The sequence below is a fragment of the Narcine bancroftii genome, chromosome 3, assembly GCF_036971445.1.
Source record: "Narcine bancroftii isolate sNarBan1 chromosome 3, sNarBan1.hap1, whole genome shotgun sequence".
Taxonomy (NCBI): Eukaryota; Metazoa; Chordata; class Chondrichthyes; order Torpediniformes; family Narcinidae; genus Narcine; species Narcine bancroftii.
In genome coordinates, this window is record NC_091471.1 from 218,177,770 (window position 1) to 218,196,383 (window position 18,614).

The 18,614-nt window shown below is 39.8% G+C and overlaps 1 protein-coding gene across 10 annotated transcripts in view; it reads left to right on the forward strand.

The window, feature by feature from the left end:
• pde5ab (phosphodiesterase 5A, cGMP-specific, b) overlaps positions 1 to 18,614 on the forward strand; it is a 177,207-nt gene that overhangs the window by 83,513 nt on the left and 75,080 nt on the right. For all 10 annotated transcript variants that reach the window (XR_011354157.1, XR_011354155.1, XR_011354156.1 and 7 more), the window contains one exon: positions 15,611 to 15,786. Coding sequence is in view for 7 of the 10 variants with exons in the window: in XM_069926609.1 (XP_069782710.1) it covers positions 15,611 to 15,786 (176 nt within the window). In the remaining 3 variants the exon portion in view is untranslated. The remainder of the gene's footprint in view (positions 1 to 15,610; positions 15,787 to 18,614) is intronic.

Below are 18,614 nucleotides of genomic sequence, written 5' to 3' on the forward strand. Positions count from 1 at the left end.
TCTGCAATAGACTCTGCCTCATCTAGCCCCACCATTCCTTTCTCCAGCAATCGATGTCTCGTCTCAGTGGACCCTATGCCCGCAACAATTCTCTCCCTAATAAGGTCCTCCGCATACTCGTGAGCTGATACTACTTTAAAGTTGCAGCCTCTCGCCAGGTCTTTCAGAGAGAGTATAAAGTCTCTGGCAGACTCCCCTACTTGTTGTGACCTGGTTATGAGCCTGTACCGGGAGTGGAGTTCACTATGCCCCTTACTGTAATGCCTCTGTAAAGTGCTCATTGCCTCTTGGTAGGACCTGGCATCCTGTATAAGGGAATATAAAGGTGGTCTCCCAGCTGCGCTAACAGCAGCATTAATAGCTCTTTATCCGATGCCTCAGCACCCTCCACGTAATTCAGAAAACATCTCTGCCAGTCGCCGAAGTGCGTTCTGGCTCTGGGATTTCTGGGGTCGAGCTCCAGGCTTTCTGGTCGCAGTCTCTGGTCCCTTAGGAAATGTGGCGATATCCCGGGGATCGTTCCCAGTCTCCACGTGGTTTCTGGGTCTAGGTGTAGCAAAGGCGGACCCTGGGGTACTTGGAGCTGCTGGTAGAGCCTCTGTGAGGTTTGTGTCTGCTGGAGGATTAATCTGGGTGCTTGGAGCTGTTGGCTGAGTCTCTGGCTTTGGGACATTTGCAGCAGGCTTAGAGGGGATCCCAGCGGTAGCATCAGGTCTCCGTGGTACTGGGGAAACTGGTGCTGGGGGAGTGACAGTAGCGGTGTCTGCTTTCCCTGGCTCTGGAATGGTCGGGAATTCTGCATATACATGGTGAGAGGGAACACGACTTGAGGTGGCCCCTTTCTGATTGGACTGAGGTTTAGGGTCAGCAGCTCCTGTACTGGCAAACCCATGGGCAGGCAGGGCTCTTGGCCATTTCTTACCTGCCCTATCGCACTTCTGCAGTCTTCCCCGCATTCCACCATGACTCAAGTACAGCGGTCCCACACTGTCTCTGTCCTCGGATGCACGTGCATGCTGGTCATCCCTGGATTTCATTCCTCAGGAAAAGTCTCCAGGTAGTTGGGAATGCGCGTTGGAGCAGAAGCAGCTTCCATCCTAGTAGCTATCATATTAGTTTATTAAATTGTACTGACAATAACCACACCAACAGTGTGATTATAAGACAGCTTTAATAAGCTAATATGTACACTAAGAGGTCTTGTCTCTCTGCAAGACGAACCTGGAAGGCTAGACTGTAGCTCTGGACTGCTTTATATACAAGGTCACTGGGATGACCCCTGGTAATTACATATCACCACACCCTGTACAATTGCAGTAGAATCTCCCTGCTCTTAAATTTAATCCCTCCAATGATGAAGGCCATTAAACATATGTCCATGTTGAGTACAATCACAAACGTGCTGAAGAAACTCAGCACATCCTGCAGCATCCATAGGGAGTAAAGGGCGACTAACGTTTCAGGTCTAGGCCCTTTATCAGGCTTACAGTTATCTGTCCTTTACCTCAATCCTTTCTTAAACTGTGACCTCTCAATTGCTGACTTCCAGAGAATTCAGATAAATTATGGCAAATGCCTCTACTATAATGTCCATCATTTCTTTCAATATCTTGGGATGCATTCCATCTGGATGAGGATCACATCTATCTTTACACCCTCTAGTTTGCTCAGAACTATCACTTCACTGATTGTATCGAGGTCCTCACCTCATATTGCATCCTTAACATCTCTCTTTGTCATGTTAGACAATTCCTGAACTGTGAAAACAAACATGAAATAGTCATTCAAAACTTCAACCTTATCCACATTACCCAATATTAGTTCACCCTTTGTATCTTTCAAAAGACCTTCAGTGACTTTAGCAATTCTTTTGTACTTTATATAATTATAGCAACTTTTACTATTTCTTTTTATATTTTGTGCTAGTTTACTTTCATGATCTTGCTTCTCTTTCTTTATTGCTTGCTTTGTGGTTCTCTGTTGCTCCCAATCTTCCCAGTTTCTCACTACTTTTGGCGATGTTGTATACATGAGCTTTTAGCTTGATGCCTTCATTTATTTCCTGGTTTATCCAAGGCTGCATTTCCCCACCCTTACTGTCCTTGCTTTTAATTGCAATATACTTCTGTTGAGCACCATGGAAAAATCTGTTTCAAAGTCTTCCAGTATTCCGAGCATGTAAAATCTGTAAAACTATAGAATATTTACCTCTCAAATTATATGTAATTTTTTTCTGATGGAATACAACTCTGTTTGCCATCTTCCTAGTGTTAAAGAAACATCTGATTTCCAAGTGACAGCAATATATTTCCTTGCTATCACCAGAACTAATTTAACAAATTTCAACTGAAAAATCTGATAAATGTAATTTAGGAGTTATATTTTCAAAATTCGCCATCAAAAATAACTCAGGATTCAACAGAAAAACAACACCTGTAACATGTTGCAAAAACATACTAATAGAGGTCTAAAAAGGTTTAACTTTTGAACAAGTCCATGTAGAATAAAGAAAAGTTCCGATATCTTCATCACATCTAAAACATTGCTCGAACATAAGGTTTGAATTTATAAATGATTCCTTTGAATCCTCCGGACCAGAGAAGTCTTCCCTTAATAAATAAATAATGTTTTCTTGTGAAATGTTTTTTGGGATCATTGAGTGTTTCCTAAAGCAATCCAATTCAATTTCTATTCATATTCATTATGTATTTTAGTAAATTAGAAGATTTTTTGTAGTTAGTATTTTTAGTTGAGGGGGGTCGTGGGGGTTGGAACAGTTTAGTTAGGGTTTAGATGGGGTTCTTTTGTAGTTTTTTCTTTTTCTTTATATAAATAAACGTGTATTTAATCAATAACTGTAACAATGTGATATTTTTTATTTGTTACATATATGTTGATCTTAAATAAAATATTCAAAAAAAGCCTTCCACTATTCCTTAACTGTCCCACAAGCCTGTGTTCCCAGACTTTGCTGGCCAACTCCTTCTTCATCTCATTGTAGTCTCCCTTCTTTAAGTGTAATATACTGGTTTTAGTTCAAGCTATTTCACCCTCCATTGGTATCATTCTGTGATCATTCTTTTGGAGAGGATCCGTAAGGATCCCTAATTTTATCTGTGTAATTGTACAAGACCAGATCTATGATTACATATTATAAACAACAAACTCAATAAGAGACTCGTTTAAGGATTCTTACTTTGTACATTATTATTATTGAATGTAAAAAAATTTCTGCATCTCACAGTTTGTTTACATTTCCTTCTTTGTTTTGTGACAGAGTATATAGAAATGTTTTTGGGAGATAAACTGGGAAAGGTTTGCTAGAGTAAGTCAAAGGCAGGCACTTTAAAACGGATCTTATTTGAAATACTGGAGCTATGCTAGACATAGTGGATTCTCGCACCTTTTTTGCAAGAGCTTTGAAGAGTGCTCAAGAGATGTCACTAATGGATTATTGTCTACCAAGGCAACAGATGAAAAAACAGGCTGGAGCCGCTGCTGTCTGAAAGGAGAATTTGCTGTTGTAAGAGGGCCATGTGGTTTTGTAAGCAGAGAGAGTCAAATAGGCTTTCTCTCAATCTCAGAGTGTGTGTGAGAGAGAGATAGAAGCAGAGATTACTTGACTATGTCAGCCAGCAGAAGCTGAGACTGAAACAAGACAGGCTGGCAAGCTTTTGGAAGACAGCCTGGTCGAAGCCTTTGCGGTTCATGCAAGAGGAGAGGACTGGCTGTCTAATGTTTCACTTGGAATAAGTGGAACAGAAAGGAACTCTGTGGTGACTTGAAAGAAGAAGGTTATCATCTGGAGAACCCTAATGGGGCAAGTTTCATCAGCAAGACACTGAGGTGACTGATGAAAGTACATCAGTTGTGGATGTCCTGGAACAACAAATCTCTCTCTGAAAACCAACAATATCCTTCCTGAGTGGTCACCATTTACCTTTCGACCACCAAAGCCTGGTGAACTTTATAAATATTAAATTCTGTGCACAGTATAAGAATTACCTGCAGCCAGTGAACTTGGAGGAATGAGAAGTGAGATTGGACTGTGAATCAAAGAACTTTTCTGAACTTAAACATACATTAAATACCTGTGCACTTAGAATTAGAAGGGGGTTAAGTTAAGTTAATAATAGATAAGTTAAAGTTTGATTCTGTTTTCATGTTTAAAGATAATTAAAAGCAACTTTTGCTTAAGTCACCATTTGCCTTGGTGAATATCTACTGCTGCTGGGTTTATGGATCCTCTGGGCTCGTAACAGTTTACATTGCTCTCTTTTAGCACCATAGAACACTACAGCACAGAAAACAGACAATTTGGCCTTACTAGTTTGTGCTGAAACATCATTCCGCCAGTCCCACTGACCTGCTCCTATTCCATAACCCTCCAGGCCTCTCCCATCCATGTATCCATCCAATTTATTCCTAAAACCTAAGAGTGAGCCCACATTTATTACACCAGATGGCAGCTCGTTCCATTCTCTGAATGGAGTTCCCTCTAAACCTTTCACCCTAAAGCCATGTCCTCTCATATTTATCTCTCCTAATCTAAGTGGGAAAAGTTTACTGGCATTTGCTCTGTCTATACCCCTCTCATTATTTTGTAAACCTCTAACAAAACTCCCCTCATTCTTCTACACTCCAAGAAATAAACACCTGACCTGTTTAATCTTTCCCTATCACTCAACTCCCGAAGTCCCAGCAGCATTCTAGTAAACTTTCTCTGCTCTCTGAATATGTATCTTTTCTTGAGTACAATTTTATTTTTTGCACTGCTGATAAGTAGAAATTTGGCCTGGCCCGCAGGAATGGGAATCTTATGGTAGTACGTGATATCATGTGTGTACTCTGACAATAAAACTGTATTTTGAATGTTGAATGTTATGCTATTGCTTCAGTCTCATGCTGTTGAAGAAAGCTATCACAGCTGCATTCTATAAGGTCCTCCTCCACCAATCTGACTCACCCAATCTTTGTACAAGTTAATATCCACATTTACAACTGCTGTTCCAAACTTCCACGCATTAAATATTTCTTGGTTTATTGCTTGTGATTTGAAATGATGTAGTATGTTGGTTTCTAGCAATGACTATCCACATCTAACGAGACGTACATAAATAATCAAATTATTTGGTGACTTATTGACAACTCCCACTAGTGATCTTTTCCCTTTCTTATTCTTAATCTCTTCACAGACAGATGAAATATTCTTCTGTTTCCATCTTATATCATCTCTTATGATCACCCTGATTTCAACCTAATTAAAGGTGCTACTCTTACCTTCCTGCCTTTCCTTCCCTATTACCTGATATCCATAGAACTATAGAACAATTGCAGCACAGAAACAGGCCACTTCGGCCCCTCTAGGCTGTAACAGCACTAAGCACTTTTTATTGTCTAGTCACACTGACCTGCACTCAGTCCATATTCCTCCATAACTCTCCTATCCATATACCTGGTCAAATTGCACTTAAATGTTAAAATCGAGCTGCATCTACCACTTCAGCTTGAACCTCATTCCACACTCCCACCATTCTCTGAGTGAAGACATTCCGCCTCATGTTCCCCCTAAACTTTTCCACTTTCACTCTTAACCCAAGTCCTCATGTATGAATCTCACTCACCTTCAATGGAAAAGGCCTATCTATATTTACTCTGTCTATCCCCCTCATAATTTTAAATATCTCTATCAAATCTCCCCTCGTTCTCCTACACTCCAAGGAATAAAGTCCTAACCTGTTTAACCTTTCCTTATAACTCACTCCGTGAAGTGTGGGCAACATCCTAGTAAATCTTCTCTACACTCTTTCCATCTTATTGATATGTCTCCTGTAGTTAGGTAACCAAACCTGTACACAATACTCCAAATTTGGCCTCAACAATGTCTTTTTATACAATTTTAATGTAACATCCCAACCCCTATACTCAATACGTTGATTTATGAAGGCTAATATGCCAAAATCTTTCTTTACAACCCTATCTACATATGACGCCACTTTCATGGAATTAAATATCTGTATTTGCATATCCCTCTGTTCTACCACACTCTTCAATGCCCTACTATTTACCGTGTGTGTCCTTTCTTGGTTTGTCCTTCCAAATGCAAGACTCCTGCATTAAATTCCATCTTCCATTTGTCAAACCAGTTTACCAGCTGGTCCAGATCCCTCTGCAAGCTTTGAAAATCTCCTTCACTGTCCACAATACCTCCAATCTTAATGTCATCTGAAAAGTTACTAATCCAATTTATCACATTATTCATCCAGATAATTGAGATAGATGACACACAGTAATGGTCCCAGTACTGATCCCTGAGGCACACCATTGGTCACAGGCCTCCAATGGCTTATCCCATCTGGCCACTGTCGAATCCAATTTACTACTTCATCATGAATACCAAGCGTCTGATCTTTCCTGACTAACTTCCCATGTGGGACCTTGTCAAAGGCCTTATTAAAGTTCATGTAGACAATATCCACAGCCTTTCCTTCTTCAACTTTCCTGGTAAACTCCTTGAAAAACTCTACAAGATTGGTTAAACATGATCTTCCATATATAAAGCCATGCTGACTATCCCTAATCAGTTTCTGGCTATCTGAATAATTGTATTTCCAATCTCTTAGAACACATTCCAATAATTTTCCTTCAACTAACATCAGGTTCACTGGCTTATAATTTCCAGGGTTACTTTTGGAGCCTTTTTAAAACAATGGAACAATGTGAGCTACCCTCCAATCCTCTGGCACCACACCCATGACTAAGGGCATTTTAAATATTTCTATCAGAGCCCCTGCAATTTCTACATTAGCCTCTCTCAAGGTCTGAGGGAATATCTTGTCAGACCCTGGGGATTTATCCACCCTTACTCATTTTAAGACAGCAAGCACTTCCTCCTCTTTAATCTGTATCAGTTCTATGACCTCACTTTATGTTTTCCTTATTTCTCACACTTCTGTGCCCGACTCCTGAGTAAATACTGAGGGGAAAAAGCTTTTAAGGTCTCCTCCATCTCTTTTGTCCTTAATATACCTGTAGAAACTCTTAGAATTTTCCTTTACATTGTCTGCAAAAGCAACCTCATGTCATTTTTTACCCTTCCTGATTTATTTCTTGAGGTTTTCTTTCATTTTTTATACTCCTCAATTACCTCATTTGCTCCATGTTGCCTATACCTGCTGCACACCTCTCTCTCTCCTTCTGAACCAGATCCCCAATATCCCTTGAAAACCAAGGTTCCCTTTGCCTGCTAACCTTTCATTTAATCCTGATATTGGAAGTCTGTGACTAGTGGTGTGCCTCAGGGATCAGTACTGGGACCATTATTATCTATATCAATAATCTGAATGATGATGTGGTAAATTGGATTACTCTCAAAATTTCACCTTTGAATGTCCTCCACTTACCTTGCATATCCTTGCCAGAAAACAACTTATCTCAATCCATGCATTCTAAATCCTTTTTAATTTCCTCAAATTTAGCCTTTCTCCAATGTAGAATCTTACCCCGAAGCCCTGACCTATCCTTCTCCATAATTAATTTAAAGCTAATGGCATTATGATCACTGGACCCAAAATGTTTCCCTATACATTCCTCTGCCTCGTTCCCTAATAGGAGATCCAGTATTGCACACTCTCTCGTTGATAACTCTATATATTGGTTTAAAAAACTTTCCTGAACACATTTGATAAGCTCCAAGCCATCCAGCCCTTTTACAGTATGGGAGTCCAAATTAATATGGGAAAAGTTAAAATCTCCTACTATCACAACTTTATGTTTCCTGCAGCTGTTTGCTATCTCTACAAATTTTCTCTTCCAATTCTTGCTGAATATTGGGCAATCTATAATACAAACCCATGAGTGTGGTCATATCTTTCCCACTCCTCAGATCCACTCATATAGCCTCAGTAGATGAGCCCTCCGGTCTACTCTACCTGAACACCACTCCGATATTTTCCCTGACGAGCAATGCTACTCCTCCCCCTTTCAACCCCCCTCCAGTTCTATCGTGTCTAAAGCAATGGAAGCCCAGATTCTTAAGCTGCCAGTCCTACCCCTCCTGCAACCTTTCCACTTATGGCCACAATGTCATAATTCCACGTGCCAATCCACTTTATAAACTTGTCTGCCTTAGGTATTTGATTCCCAATCTTCTCCACCCAAAAAATCACTTTTCTATAATAGCCACTAAATCAAACCAATTTGTACTGATTTGTGTCACAAATTCACTGACCTTCTTTCTAATGCTACAGACCTTCAGATAAAATGCCCTAACACACACTGTCCTTTGAGAATCCAGTAATTTATGTGTCCTAAATTTCCCTCCATTGCTTCCTCTCAGGGCCTTTTAATTTTAATTTTTTTAATTTTTTTAAAATTTGGACACACAACAGAGTAACAGGTCATTTTGGCCCACAAGTCCATGCCACCCAGTGTACATTTCATTAACCTACACCCTTGGCAAGTTTTGAACAGTGGGAGGAAACCGGAGTCCCCAGATAAAACCAACGCAGACATGGGGAGAGCAAAAAAAACCCTTACAGACAACGTGGGATTCAAACCCCGATCCGGTCCTGATTGCTGGCACTGTAAAGACGTTGCACTAACCGCTATGCCTACTACGTCGCCCTTTCTTCCTGAATTCCCATCCCACTACCATATTAGCTTAAACACCTTCCAAAAGCATTGGAAAACAATCCGCGTAGGACAATGATTCCACCTTGCACAAGTATAAGCTGTCCTTCTTCATAAGCATCAACCTGCACTCTCAAAAAATGTCAACTAGGCCATTACAATGACTGAAAGAACGTTTTAAGTGGCCCATATAGTTTGGCAGCTTTAGACAATGCTGTTCCTGCTATCCAATAAATTAACATCACTGCCTAAACTAGGCCATTCAATAAATCCTCATGCCTTTGCACTTAGATTGACTAATCTTCTGTGTTCATTGGGAAGTTTGACCATAATCGTTGCTCTGTCAGTAGAGCATGTTGCTATTCTCTGAACCCACACCATGTATTCCTGCTCACATAACTATTACGGAATAGTTTCTGTTTTCTGGTCCTATCCTTTCAAAGTCTGTTCATAGATCTCTTCAGCTTTGATTCTTTCTGGGATTTTGGATGTATGAATGGAAAATAATCATCAATTATATTTCATAGAGTCATGAGACATGGAACAGGTGCTTGGTCCAACTTGTCCATGGCTCATATCGACCAACTTGGCATTCTGGCGAGTCCCATTTGCCTGTATTTAGTCCATATCGTTTGAAATCCTACCCATGCAGTATGCGTCCAATTGTCCTTTGAATGTCATTTTTTAACCTGCTTCTCTAGCTACCTCTGGCCACTCATTCCAGATACAGATTAAATGCTGAATGAAAAAAAGTTGCCTCTCAGGTCCCCATTAATACTTTCCTCTCCCACTTGGGTGTAAATTTGACAGCACAGACTCATGGACTGAAATGGCCTGTTACCATCCTGTATGTATATCTAAATTTTCCTGCAACTCAAGCCCTCCAGTCCCAGCAGCATCTTCTGTGCCTTTTTTCAGCTTAATGGCATTCTTCATCTCAAGAGAAACAAAGGCTGCAGATGCTGGCATCTTAAGCAAACAATTGCTGGAGGAACTCAGCAGGCCAGACATCATCCATTCAGACATCATCCAAGGGCAGCAATAGTCAGTCAATGTTTCAGGTGTGGACTCTTTATCTTGATAAGGGTCCAGATGTGAAATCTTGACTGACCGTTTCTGCCTGTGGTTGCTATCTGACTTGCTGAGTTCCTCCAGCAATTCTTTCTTTGCCATCCTTTCTAGAGCTAGCAATCAGAAGTGCACACATTACTCCAAGTGTGGTCTCACCAGTGACATGCACAGCTGTATCAGGATGTCTCAACTTTTGTATTCAAAACCCTTCCCAATGAAGGCAAGCATGCCTAAAACCTTCACCACCCTGCCAACCATTGTCACCACTTTCAGGGAACCATTTAACTGTTCTCCTGGTTTTTCAGTTCTATAACACTCGGTACCATTTTCTGACTCTGCTTTGACTTAGCAAAGTACAACAGCTCACAATTTGATTAGCTTTTCCTTGGCCCTCTTGCTCAACTGATATTGAACATTTTGTAGTTTTCACTGACCAATATACACCAAGTTTGGTGTATTCTGCAGATTACCTTGAAGAGGGGCTCAGGCCCCAAACATTGGTTATATGCAGAATCTTTACCTCCGATGGGTGCTGCGAGACCTGCTGAGTTCATCCAGCATTGGGTTTTTTTCTGCAGAATTTATTAGGTTGTCGTCTCTGATTTTCATCAAATTCAAATTCTCATGAGATAAAGCATCTGCATTTTGGTTTTTTTTTTGTTCATTTGAAACTCATACACTCAATTTTTACAAGTCTGCAAGTGATCTCATTAGTACATCTCCCAATCTGTCATGTTGCCATTGGTATTGCTTGGTCTGATGTTGTTCATGATAAATTATGTTCTTTTACTATGGTAATGTATTTGTCCAGTGAAAACAGAAAGAATTTATTGATTTTGACAATCATTGCAAGAGCTGCTCCCTTAGTTTATCGATGATTGCACTTGCTTTCAAAAGAGGTGAAAGGTACAGGTTTCACCAGCACATCATTCAAGTCTTATCACTGAACATACATAATAATGGAATATTCTCCCCATATCTGCATGGGTTTCCTCCTGGTTCCCCACATTCCACAGACGTATGGGGTTAGAAAGTTAATTGGTCACATGGGCACATTTGGGTATTGTGGGCTCGTGGGCCAAAAGGGCCTGTACCGACCATGCTGTAACTCTAAATGATTTTTTTTAATCATAAGGCAATTTTTCCTTGTGTCTGTCATCAAATTGCAGTTTCTGTAATATGATCATTGTATTGACAGCTGAAATGCTTTACCATTGCAATGAGAACAAATGAAAATCAGGTCTCACCAGCGAGTTTCCAGCTAGGATCGGGTTTGATTTTGTAGCCTTGGATTTTAGCTGCAACTCTTTCCTTGCAGGTTAAAGCTGTACCAGTTATTTGAGGTGAATGGCAAACTTCTTCATTTTTGGATTCCTTTTCCAATGATATGGCAATTTGATATTCAAATTTGAATGTTAGATCTTGCGTGCTCATGGTACATTGAGCACATATGTCTACATTTTTCCCAATGTAAACCTTATGTGTGATAGGTGCAAAGTTGAGGTAGCTCATAAGTTCTGGTCATGTTCACAACTAGATAATTTCTGGAAAGGTGTTTTTGAATCCCTAACAAAAGTTCGATGATTAGTATTGCAACCAAATCTATTAACAGCTATTTTTGGAATCATACCAGCGGTGACTGGGCATATGCCTGTCTCTGCACAGCAAATAATTGCCTTTTCAACATTATTGGCTAGAAAAGCCATATTACTTAAATGGAAGGATCCTAACCCACCTACTCAACTTCAATGGCTCTCTGCTGTCACCATGCTTAAGTTTGGAGAAAATTAGGAGTCAGACATTTGATTCATCTTTTGAATTTGAAGAAGTTTGGCGACCATTTATTCAATATTTCCATATAGTTTAAGAATCATAATTTTATTCTGGAATCTCTCCTCATTCCTGATGATATATTTGGAAGCCCTCTGTTTTCCTACTTTACTCAGAATGGACTTCCCATTCTCTGTCTTTCTTTCTTTCTAATTAGATTAGTCAGAGAGGATTTTGTAATTTTTTTTCTCTCTCTTTTTCCTTTTGGTTTTACAAGAGAAGAAATTTATAGTTAATATATATTTGTTAAATGTTCTTTTTTCTTATATCCTTGTAAATACAAGAATGTAATATGACTCTCTTATATATATGTTTGATACAACTCAATAAACAGATTGAAAAAGAAAGATTTTGCATGCTCAACAATTTTGACTGTATTAATTCAACTAGCAGTCCACACGTCAATCCCACTTGTATACAGAAGATTCAAAAAAGGTACTTCAAGGGTCATTGTTTTAAGAAGGCAATGAACCCACCAATTGTCTTAGCCTGCTGTCAGATAACAGCAAAAAGGGAAAAATTGAAAGAAATGCTGAAATATCTTGTGTGCAAATTCTATGATTGTTACACAAGGAAGTTATGGATGTCTATGTGTTACTAAACTATTTGTCGTTTACTTTGTGGAATTTAAATATTCCATTTTTTAAGAAATTGTTGATAAAATAGTGTTGTAGTAGAGCATGCTGCACTTATAAACAATTAATCAGCTAAATGCTTAGAGTAATTGTGATCATGAAACAATTATATTTTCATAATTTCTGCATCCAAGTATTTAACAATTTATATGTTGTAGTCAGACACATATCCCATTTTCAGTATTACTTCACCTTCTTAACCTCTTGTTAGCAGCAGCTCTGTTATTCCTTCCTTGTGTGGCTTTGATGCCATGTACATCTTCATTTGTCGATTATTATTTGAATATTGTTAACAATGCATGAATGGGCTTTGTTAAAATTATTCTGATTTACTTGATGTTATTTCTGCAATTCTCTCATTTATACAACATTCTATATCTTTTTTTTAATTGGCTAGAAAAATTGCAAATAAATAAAAATGTCAAAAAGTGCAGAATTTGATCAATAAAACCTCTGGAAATCTTTTATTCCAAAATATTCTTCAAGAACTTGACAATATTCAACAATCTTAATAGAGGTTGCTATGAGATTTTACCAAGAAAAACTGCTCCCTATCCTGAAACTTTTTAAAACCAAATAAGCAATATGATCCTTCCAAGAGAAGCAACACTTCACCTGTATATTTGCTGGGGCCCTTTACTGCACCTTGTGCTCCCGATGAAGCCTCCTCTATATCAGGGAGACTGGATGCAGACTGGGAGACTGAGTTCCTGAGCTCTGTCCGGTACCACAGCTTCCAGTGGCTAACCATTTTAATTCCACACTCCTCTGCCACAAGGACATGTCTGTCCATGGCCTCATGTACTGCTGAGATGAGGCCACATAAATTGGAGAAATGACACTTTATACAGTATTCACTCTTAGCAGACTCTACCAAGACAGTATCAATACTGACTGCTCTAATTTCTGTTCACCCCTTCCCTGGTCTCTTTTTATTATCCGTCTGCCTCCCTTCCTCTACCTCTCCAGCCCCTTTCCTTCTCCTATTAGAGAGTTATCTTAGCTCTCTACCCTATCTCCTCCTAGCTCCATTCTCTTCTTCCCCCTCCCACCTCTATTGACCCATCACCTGTTAGTCTGGGTTCTATCCTCCTTCCCTCTACCCATAAATATGCCTCAATTTTGGCCCTCCTGAAGAAGGGCTCAGGCCCGAAATGTCGACTGCCTTTTGCTTTCCATGAATTCTGCATGACCTACCAGGTTTTTCCAGCTCTTTTTACTTCTATTCAGAGTTTGATGACAAAAATGATGTAACAGAAAATAAATCCCCATGTCCCCCTGAAGAACAGGCACCCTACACAGCCATGACTGAGGTGAGGAGGATCCTATCAAGCGTAAAGCAACAGGACCAGACAACCTACCTGGTCAAGTGCTGAAAGACTGTGGGACCAGCTGACGGAGGTCCGGATGGACATCTTCCACATCTCACTGCAGCCGTCCACTGTCCCTGCTGGATTCCCGGTCAGACATCATCCATTGGCAGAAATGGTCAGTTAATGTTTCAAGTGTAGATTCCCAGTGCCCAAGAGAGCAACAGTCACTGTTCTAATCGACTACCACCCAGTGGCACTGACCTCTACAATTATGAAGTGCATTGAGTGACTGGTAACGGAACACATAAAATTGCATCTTCTGGCAGCATTAGTCCCTTTTCTGTCAAAACTGGTCCACAGCAAATGCAATAGCCCTGACCCTCCACTCCATCTTGACCCATTTGGAGAACAATGACTCATACGCCAGGCTGTTGCACATTGACTACAGCTCGTCGTTCAATATAATTGTACCTCAAAGACTAGTGGATAAACTGTCCTCTCTGGGATTCAACACCCCTCCCTGCAACTGGATCCTGGACTTTTTGACAAGGACCACAGTCTGACCGGGTTGGCACCAAAACCTCAAATCCCATCACACTGAGCACTGGTGCACCTCAGAGCTGTGTGCTCAGCCCACCACTGTTCATATTGCTGAGTCACGACTTCACTGCCAGGTTCATTTCTACAGTATCGTCAAGTTTGTAGATGATACCACAGTGGTTGGCCTCATCAGCAGCTGTGATGAATGGGAGGTTGGGAGTCTTGTCCAAATAGTGCAAGAACAACAACCTGAGTCGCAAAATGAACAAAGAAAACAAAAATGAACTTCAGGAAGACAAAGGTCAACCACTTTCCATTACCTATCAATGGTTCTGCTGAGGAGAAAATGGAGAGCACAAAATTTCTAGGTGTGCATTTCCAGAGGAGGCTGAGGAGGGCAAGGCTGCCAGCCCCCATCTTGACATCATTTACAGCTGCACAATTAAAATGTCCTGTCTGGCTCCATCATTGTGGAGTCTGAAAGCATCGGACTGCATCAATACAGAGGATCATGAAAATATCACTTTTGGCCAAGGAAATACCCAAAGGCTCCACAGTAGCCGACCATAGTTCTCAGACAAAATATTTACAAAACCATGCTATATTCAAATAATTTTTTTACAAACAGAAATAAGAGCTATATGTTTTGGAGGACAACAGAGCCAGACTTTATACACTTATCTCAGTAGATCAGCAATATCACAGATCCAGGAATTTGCTTCATTTGCTTTCCATGTACAAAATAAAAATTGGAAACTCTGAGAGAAGAAAGTGTTGAAAGAACACAGAGCAAATATAGGCAAATCACACTCACTGGGGCGCAGTCCTTTTCAACTGCAAACTCAGACTGGAGAGCCTAGTAGGTTCCAGACAGGCACCCAAATATTTTTCTTCTTTTTGTATTTGTTGGGCACCTGCCTATGTTTTGTTCCTACCTTGATGAGGGGCTCAAGCCCAAAATGGTGGTTAATGTATCTTTATCTTTGCTACATTAAGTGCATGGTGTGACCTGCTGTGCTCCTCCAGCATTTTGTTTTTATAGGAACTGTGAGAATTGTTTTGTGGCTCAGATGAAATCAGTGACTCATACTTGTAAATATGATTTGATGGGATTTGAATAAACAACCAAGTATCATAATTTATTTTGTGCTTGTACAAGATTGTGTAATGCAGACATATGGGTGTCCATGGTGTCCAACAGATTGCTTCTGGTTGCCCATTTTTTAGGGGAACAAAAAGGATAGCTGGAGGCTAAAAATCGCTCCCCAGCATCATTGAAATTCAACTCCCAACTTGCATCTGATCTAACAGCAGCCATAAAATAACAGAGTGGAAGTCAAGCAAAGTCTTCCTCTCTCTATTATATGGAAAAAACACAAAGTGATCACAGTAGCACATGTTGATATCATGGTCGCGGTGGAAATTTTGCGTAAACTTTGTTCATGACCTCATTCTAATTCATCAGTGTGTTATTCCAGCCTCTCTATCTAATTATGAAATCACTCATACAGACTTTTCAACAACTGCACAAAGTTGCAGCCAAATTATTATTTTAATTAGTTTTTAATTATCTGTGATTGCGCTCTGCAGGTGTCTGCCAGTTGATGAACAAAATGGGAGAAAGCTTTGACAAAATCAAGGCCTTCAATAAAAATGATGAACAATTTTTGGAAGCATTTGCTATTTTTTGTGCATTGGGCATACAGAACACTCAAATGTATGAAGCTGTTGAAATGGCTATGGCAAAACAGATTGTGACTCTTGAGGTAAGCAATGAAAAGCAGGAGGTTTTAATTTTCATTGTTATCTTTGAAGTTCATCATTTGGTTCACCCTTACCCATTGAATTGATCTTTCTTACCTTGGGCTGTATTTAAGTAATGTTATATCACAGACCAGCAGCAAAGGAAATTCACCAAGGCACTGTTATTGTTTTTATTTTAAAACAATATATTTATTAATAATTACAAACAATATAACACATTAGTCAAATCAAACTCAACTCTGTGTGTGTATGTCCATTGTCAAAATGCAGACTTTTATACTGATGCACAGAAGTAACCACAAAGAAGATGGGAGAGACTAGACTGCCGAAAACTCACAAATCCTTGATGAGTTTCTTCCAGAGAAATACCCTTTCGTAGAAACAGTTGTCACAAATCCTCTTCTCCTTGCATAGGTGAAACAAAAAGTGCGACTTCCACGATGCTTCCAAAACCCCAGCGCAGGTACATCGAAATGACCATTACTTTGGTCACAATCCAAGTCAGCAAATTCTCCTTTTCCTGACAGGGAGAATCAGCCAAATTTTCCATTATCACACAGCGGCGGCCGAAGATCGTGCAACCGTGCGCCAACTCCGGCCCCAGGCCGGAATTGGGGGCAGGGTGTCTGCTAAATGAGCTGCAAAGACTGGACTTGGCTCATTTCCTGTGGTTCCGTGCCACTTTGTGCATTTGTTGCTCATGTGGCCTACAGCATCTTTGGTTCACGAGTTGCACGGTGGCTCCAGTACCACAAGAGGCCCAGGTGTATTGGGTGGGGTCCCCCGTGCAGTCATTCCTGCTCCATGTTCGATGAGATGAGCACTGGTCAATAAGTGGTGTTCCTTCAGTGTTCCACACACATGACTGTCTCACCGCTTGTGTCCCTGGAAAAAGCAACAAATGTTTTTTCTCCTCTCCAAAGTAGCAAATTTGGGTACAGCCTGTACTAGTTGTTGCCGCCCAGTCTCTCCCAAATTGTGAATGGTTGCAGACTGAACTAGCTCTTAAAGTGATACTCACACTAAATGAAACTGGAGCTTGTAATAGTAATCACCCTTACAGAAATAGACAGAGATATATCATTGCAATTGTCCACCAGATGCCTCCTCCATCTCAAAGGATATGATAAAGCACATGGCTTAATACGTGTCTCGTTTAAATGAAATCTTTGGCTATGGCCTGGATCACTCCTTCCTTCTATATCCAATCCATAGAATACAATCTATATTTAGGTAGGGTTGAGTGGAAGTGACTCCAATTCAGGTGAGTGGGTAGGGATCATGTCTTATCCATAACAACTCTCTTGTCCTTGACCTGAGAAGTCATAGGGTGGCTAATGAAAGACTGTGTGAAAAAAAAAGTCTGCGGATGCTGTGATTGGAGTGCACACTGAGATGCTGGAAGATTCAGCCAGTTCTTTCAGCATCCGTAGGAGGCAGACATAGTGCCGATGTTTCAGGCCTGAGCGCAAATGAAAGACTGTTGCCAGTTGTCAGCCTGTAGAATGTAACACCTGATCAAGGCTTAGACTCCTTTTTTCTATCTTTTTATAAAGTGTCAGATTAATAAACAAGAATGATGCAAAGAGATCAGGATTGCATATGCAAACATAGACATCGAGCATCATATGTAAACTGAGCCTCACAATCTCTTAAAAGGCCAAACATAAAAAAGAATCAAAGTTTATTTTTAAAAATTCCCCAACTAAGAAACAAAACAGAAGCTGGGCTACCATGTTTCAGCAGATATACAAGTATTTTGTGGTTAATTCTGCCCTCTACACTCACAAAAAAATTCTTGAAATGGATTCGGAAAGGATCAACTTGCATTGCATGGAAATATTGAATAAATGAACTCCATGTTTCTTCAAACTTAACCGAAGGGGCAACTTCTAATTTTTTTCTAAATTTAAACATGCTATAGTTTGGGAAAACCATTGAAATGTAACAGGTGGCTTAGGGTCTTTCCATTTGAGTAGAATGGATCTCCTGGCTATTAAAGTAACAAATGCAATGACACAACAAGCTGAAGCAGATAAGTGGTTAGTCCAAAACTGGTCGTCCAAAAAGTGCAGTAATAGAATGAGGTTGTAGATTAACAAGTCAGTCTGCTGAAACAATAGCAAAAATATCTTTGCAATATATTTTTCAGGGAAGGGCAGGACCAAAGCATGTGTGTCAGGGAATCCACCCAGAACGACATCTGTCACAGATAGGGTTTATATGGGAGTAAAACTGAGCTACCTTGTCCTTGGACATATGGGCCTTATGAACCACCTTAAAATGTATCAAAGAGTATTGAGCACACGTGGAAGAAGTGTTAATTAATTTGAGAATTTTCTCCTATGTCTCTAAAGGTAAAGGTATCTAAAGTTCTCATTCCCATTCATTCTTAATTTTATCTGATATCACTGGACGTATTTTCAGGATCAAATCATAAATTGTTGCTATTAAAACTCTTCTGAAAGGCGTTTAAGCATAAAATTTTATCTGTCACTTCAGTCTGATGTGGTATCAGAAAAGAAGATATATAAACCTTTTAAAAGTTCTAATCTGTAGATATCTGAAAAAATGTGATCTAAACAAATTATATTTATTAGACAACTGCTCAAAAGACAGTTATCCATAAATAAATTGTGAAAACATTATTCCCTTTATGTTCCTTAAACAAAAAATGATTAGTAACCAATCTAAATGGAGATTGTTCATAGATTGGAACATAGAATAGAAAAGGCTTAAACTCCTAAAGGCTCAGAAAATGATAGGCTGGAAATTTGAGTCCCTTCACAAGAAATCACATTGATAACTACTGAAATTGGGTATTTTAGGA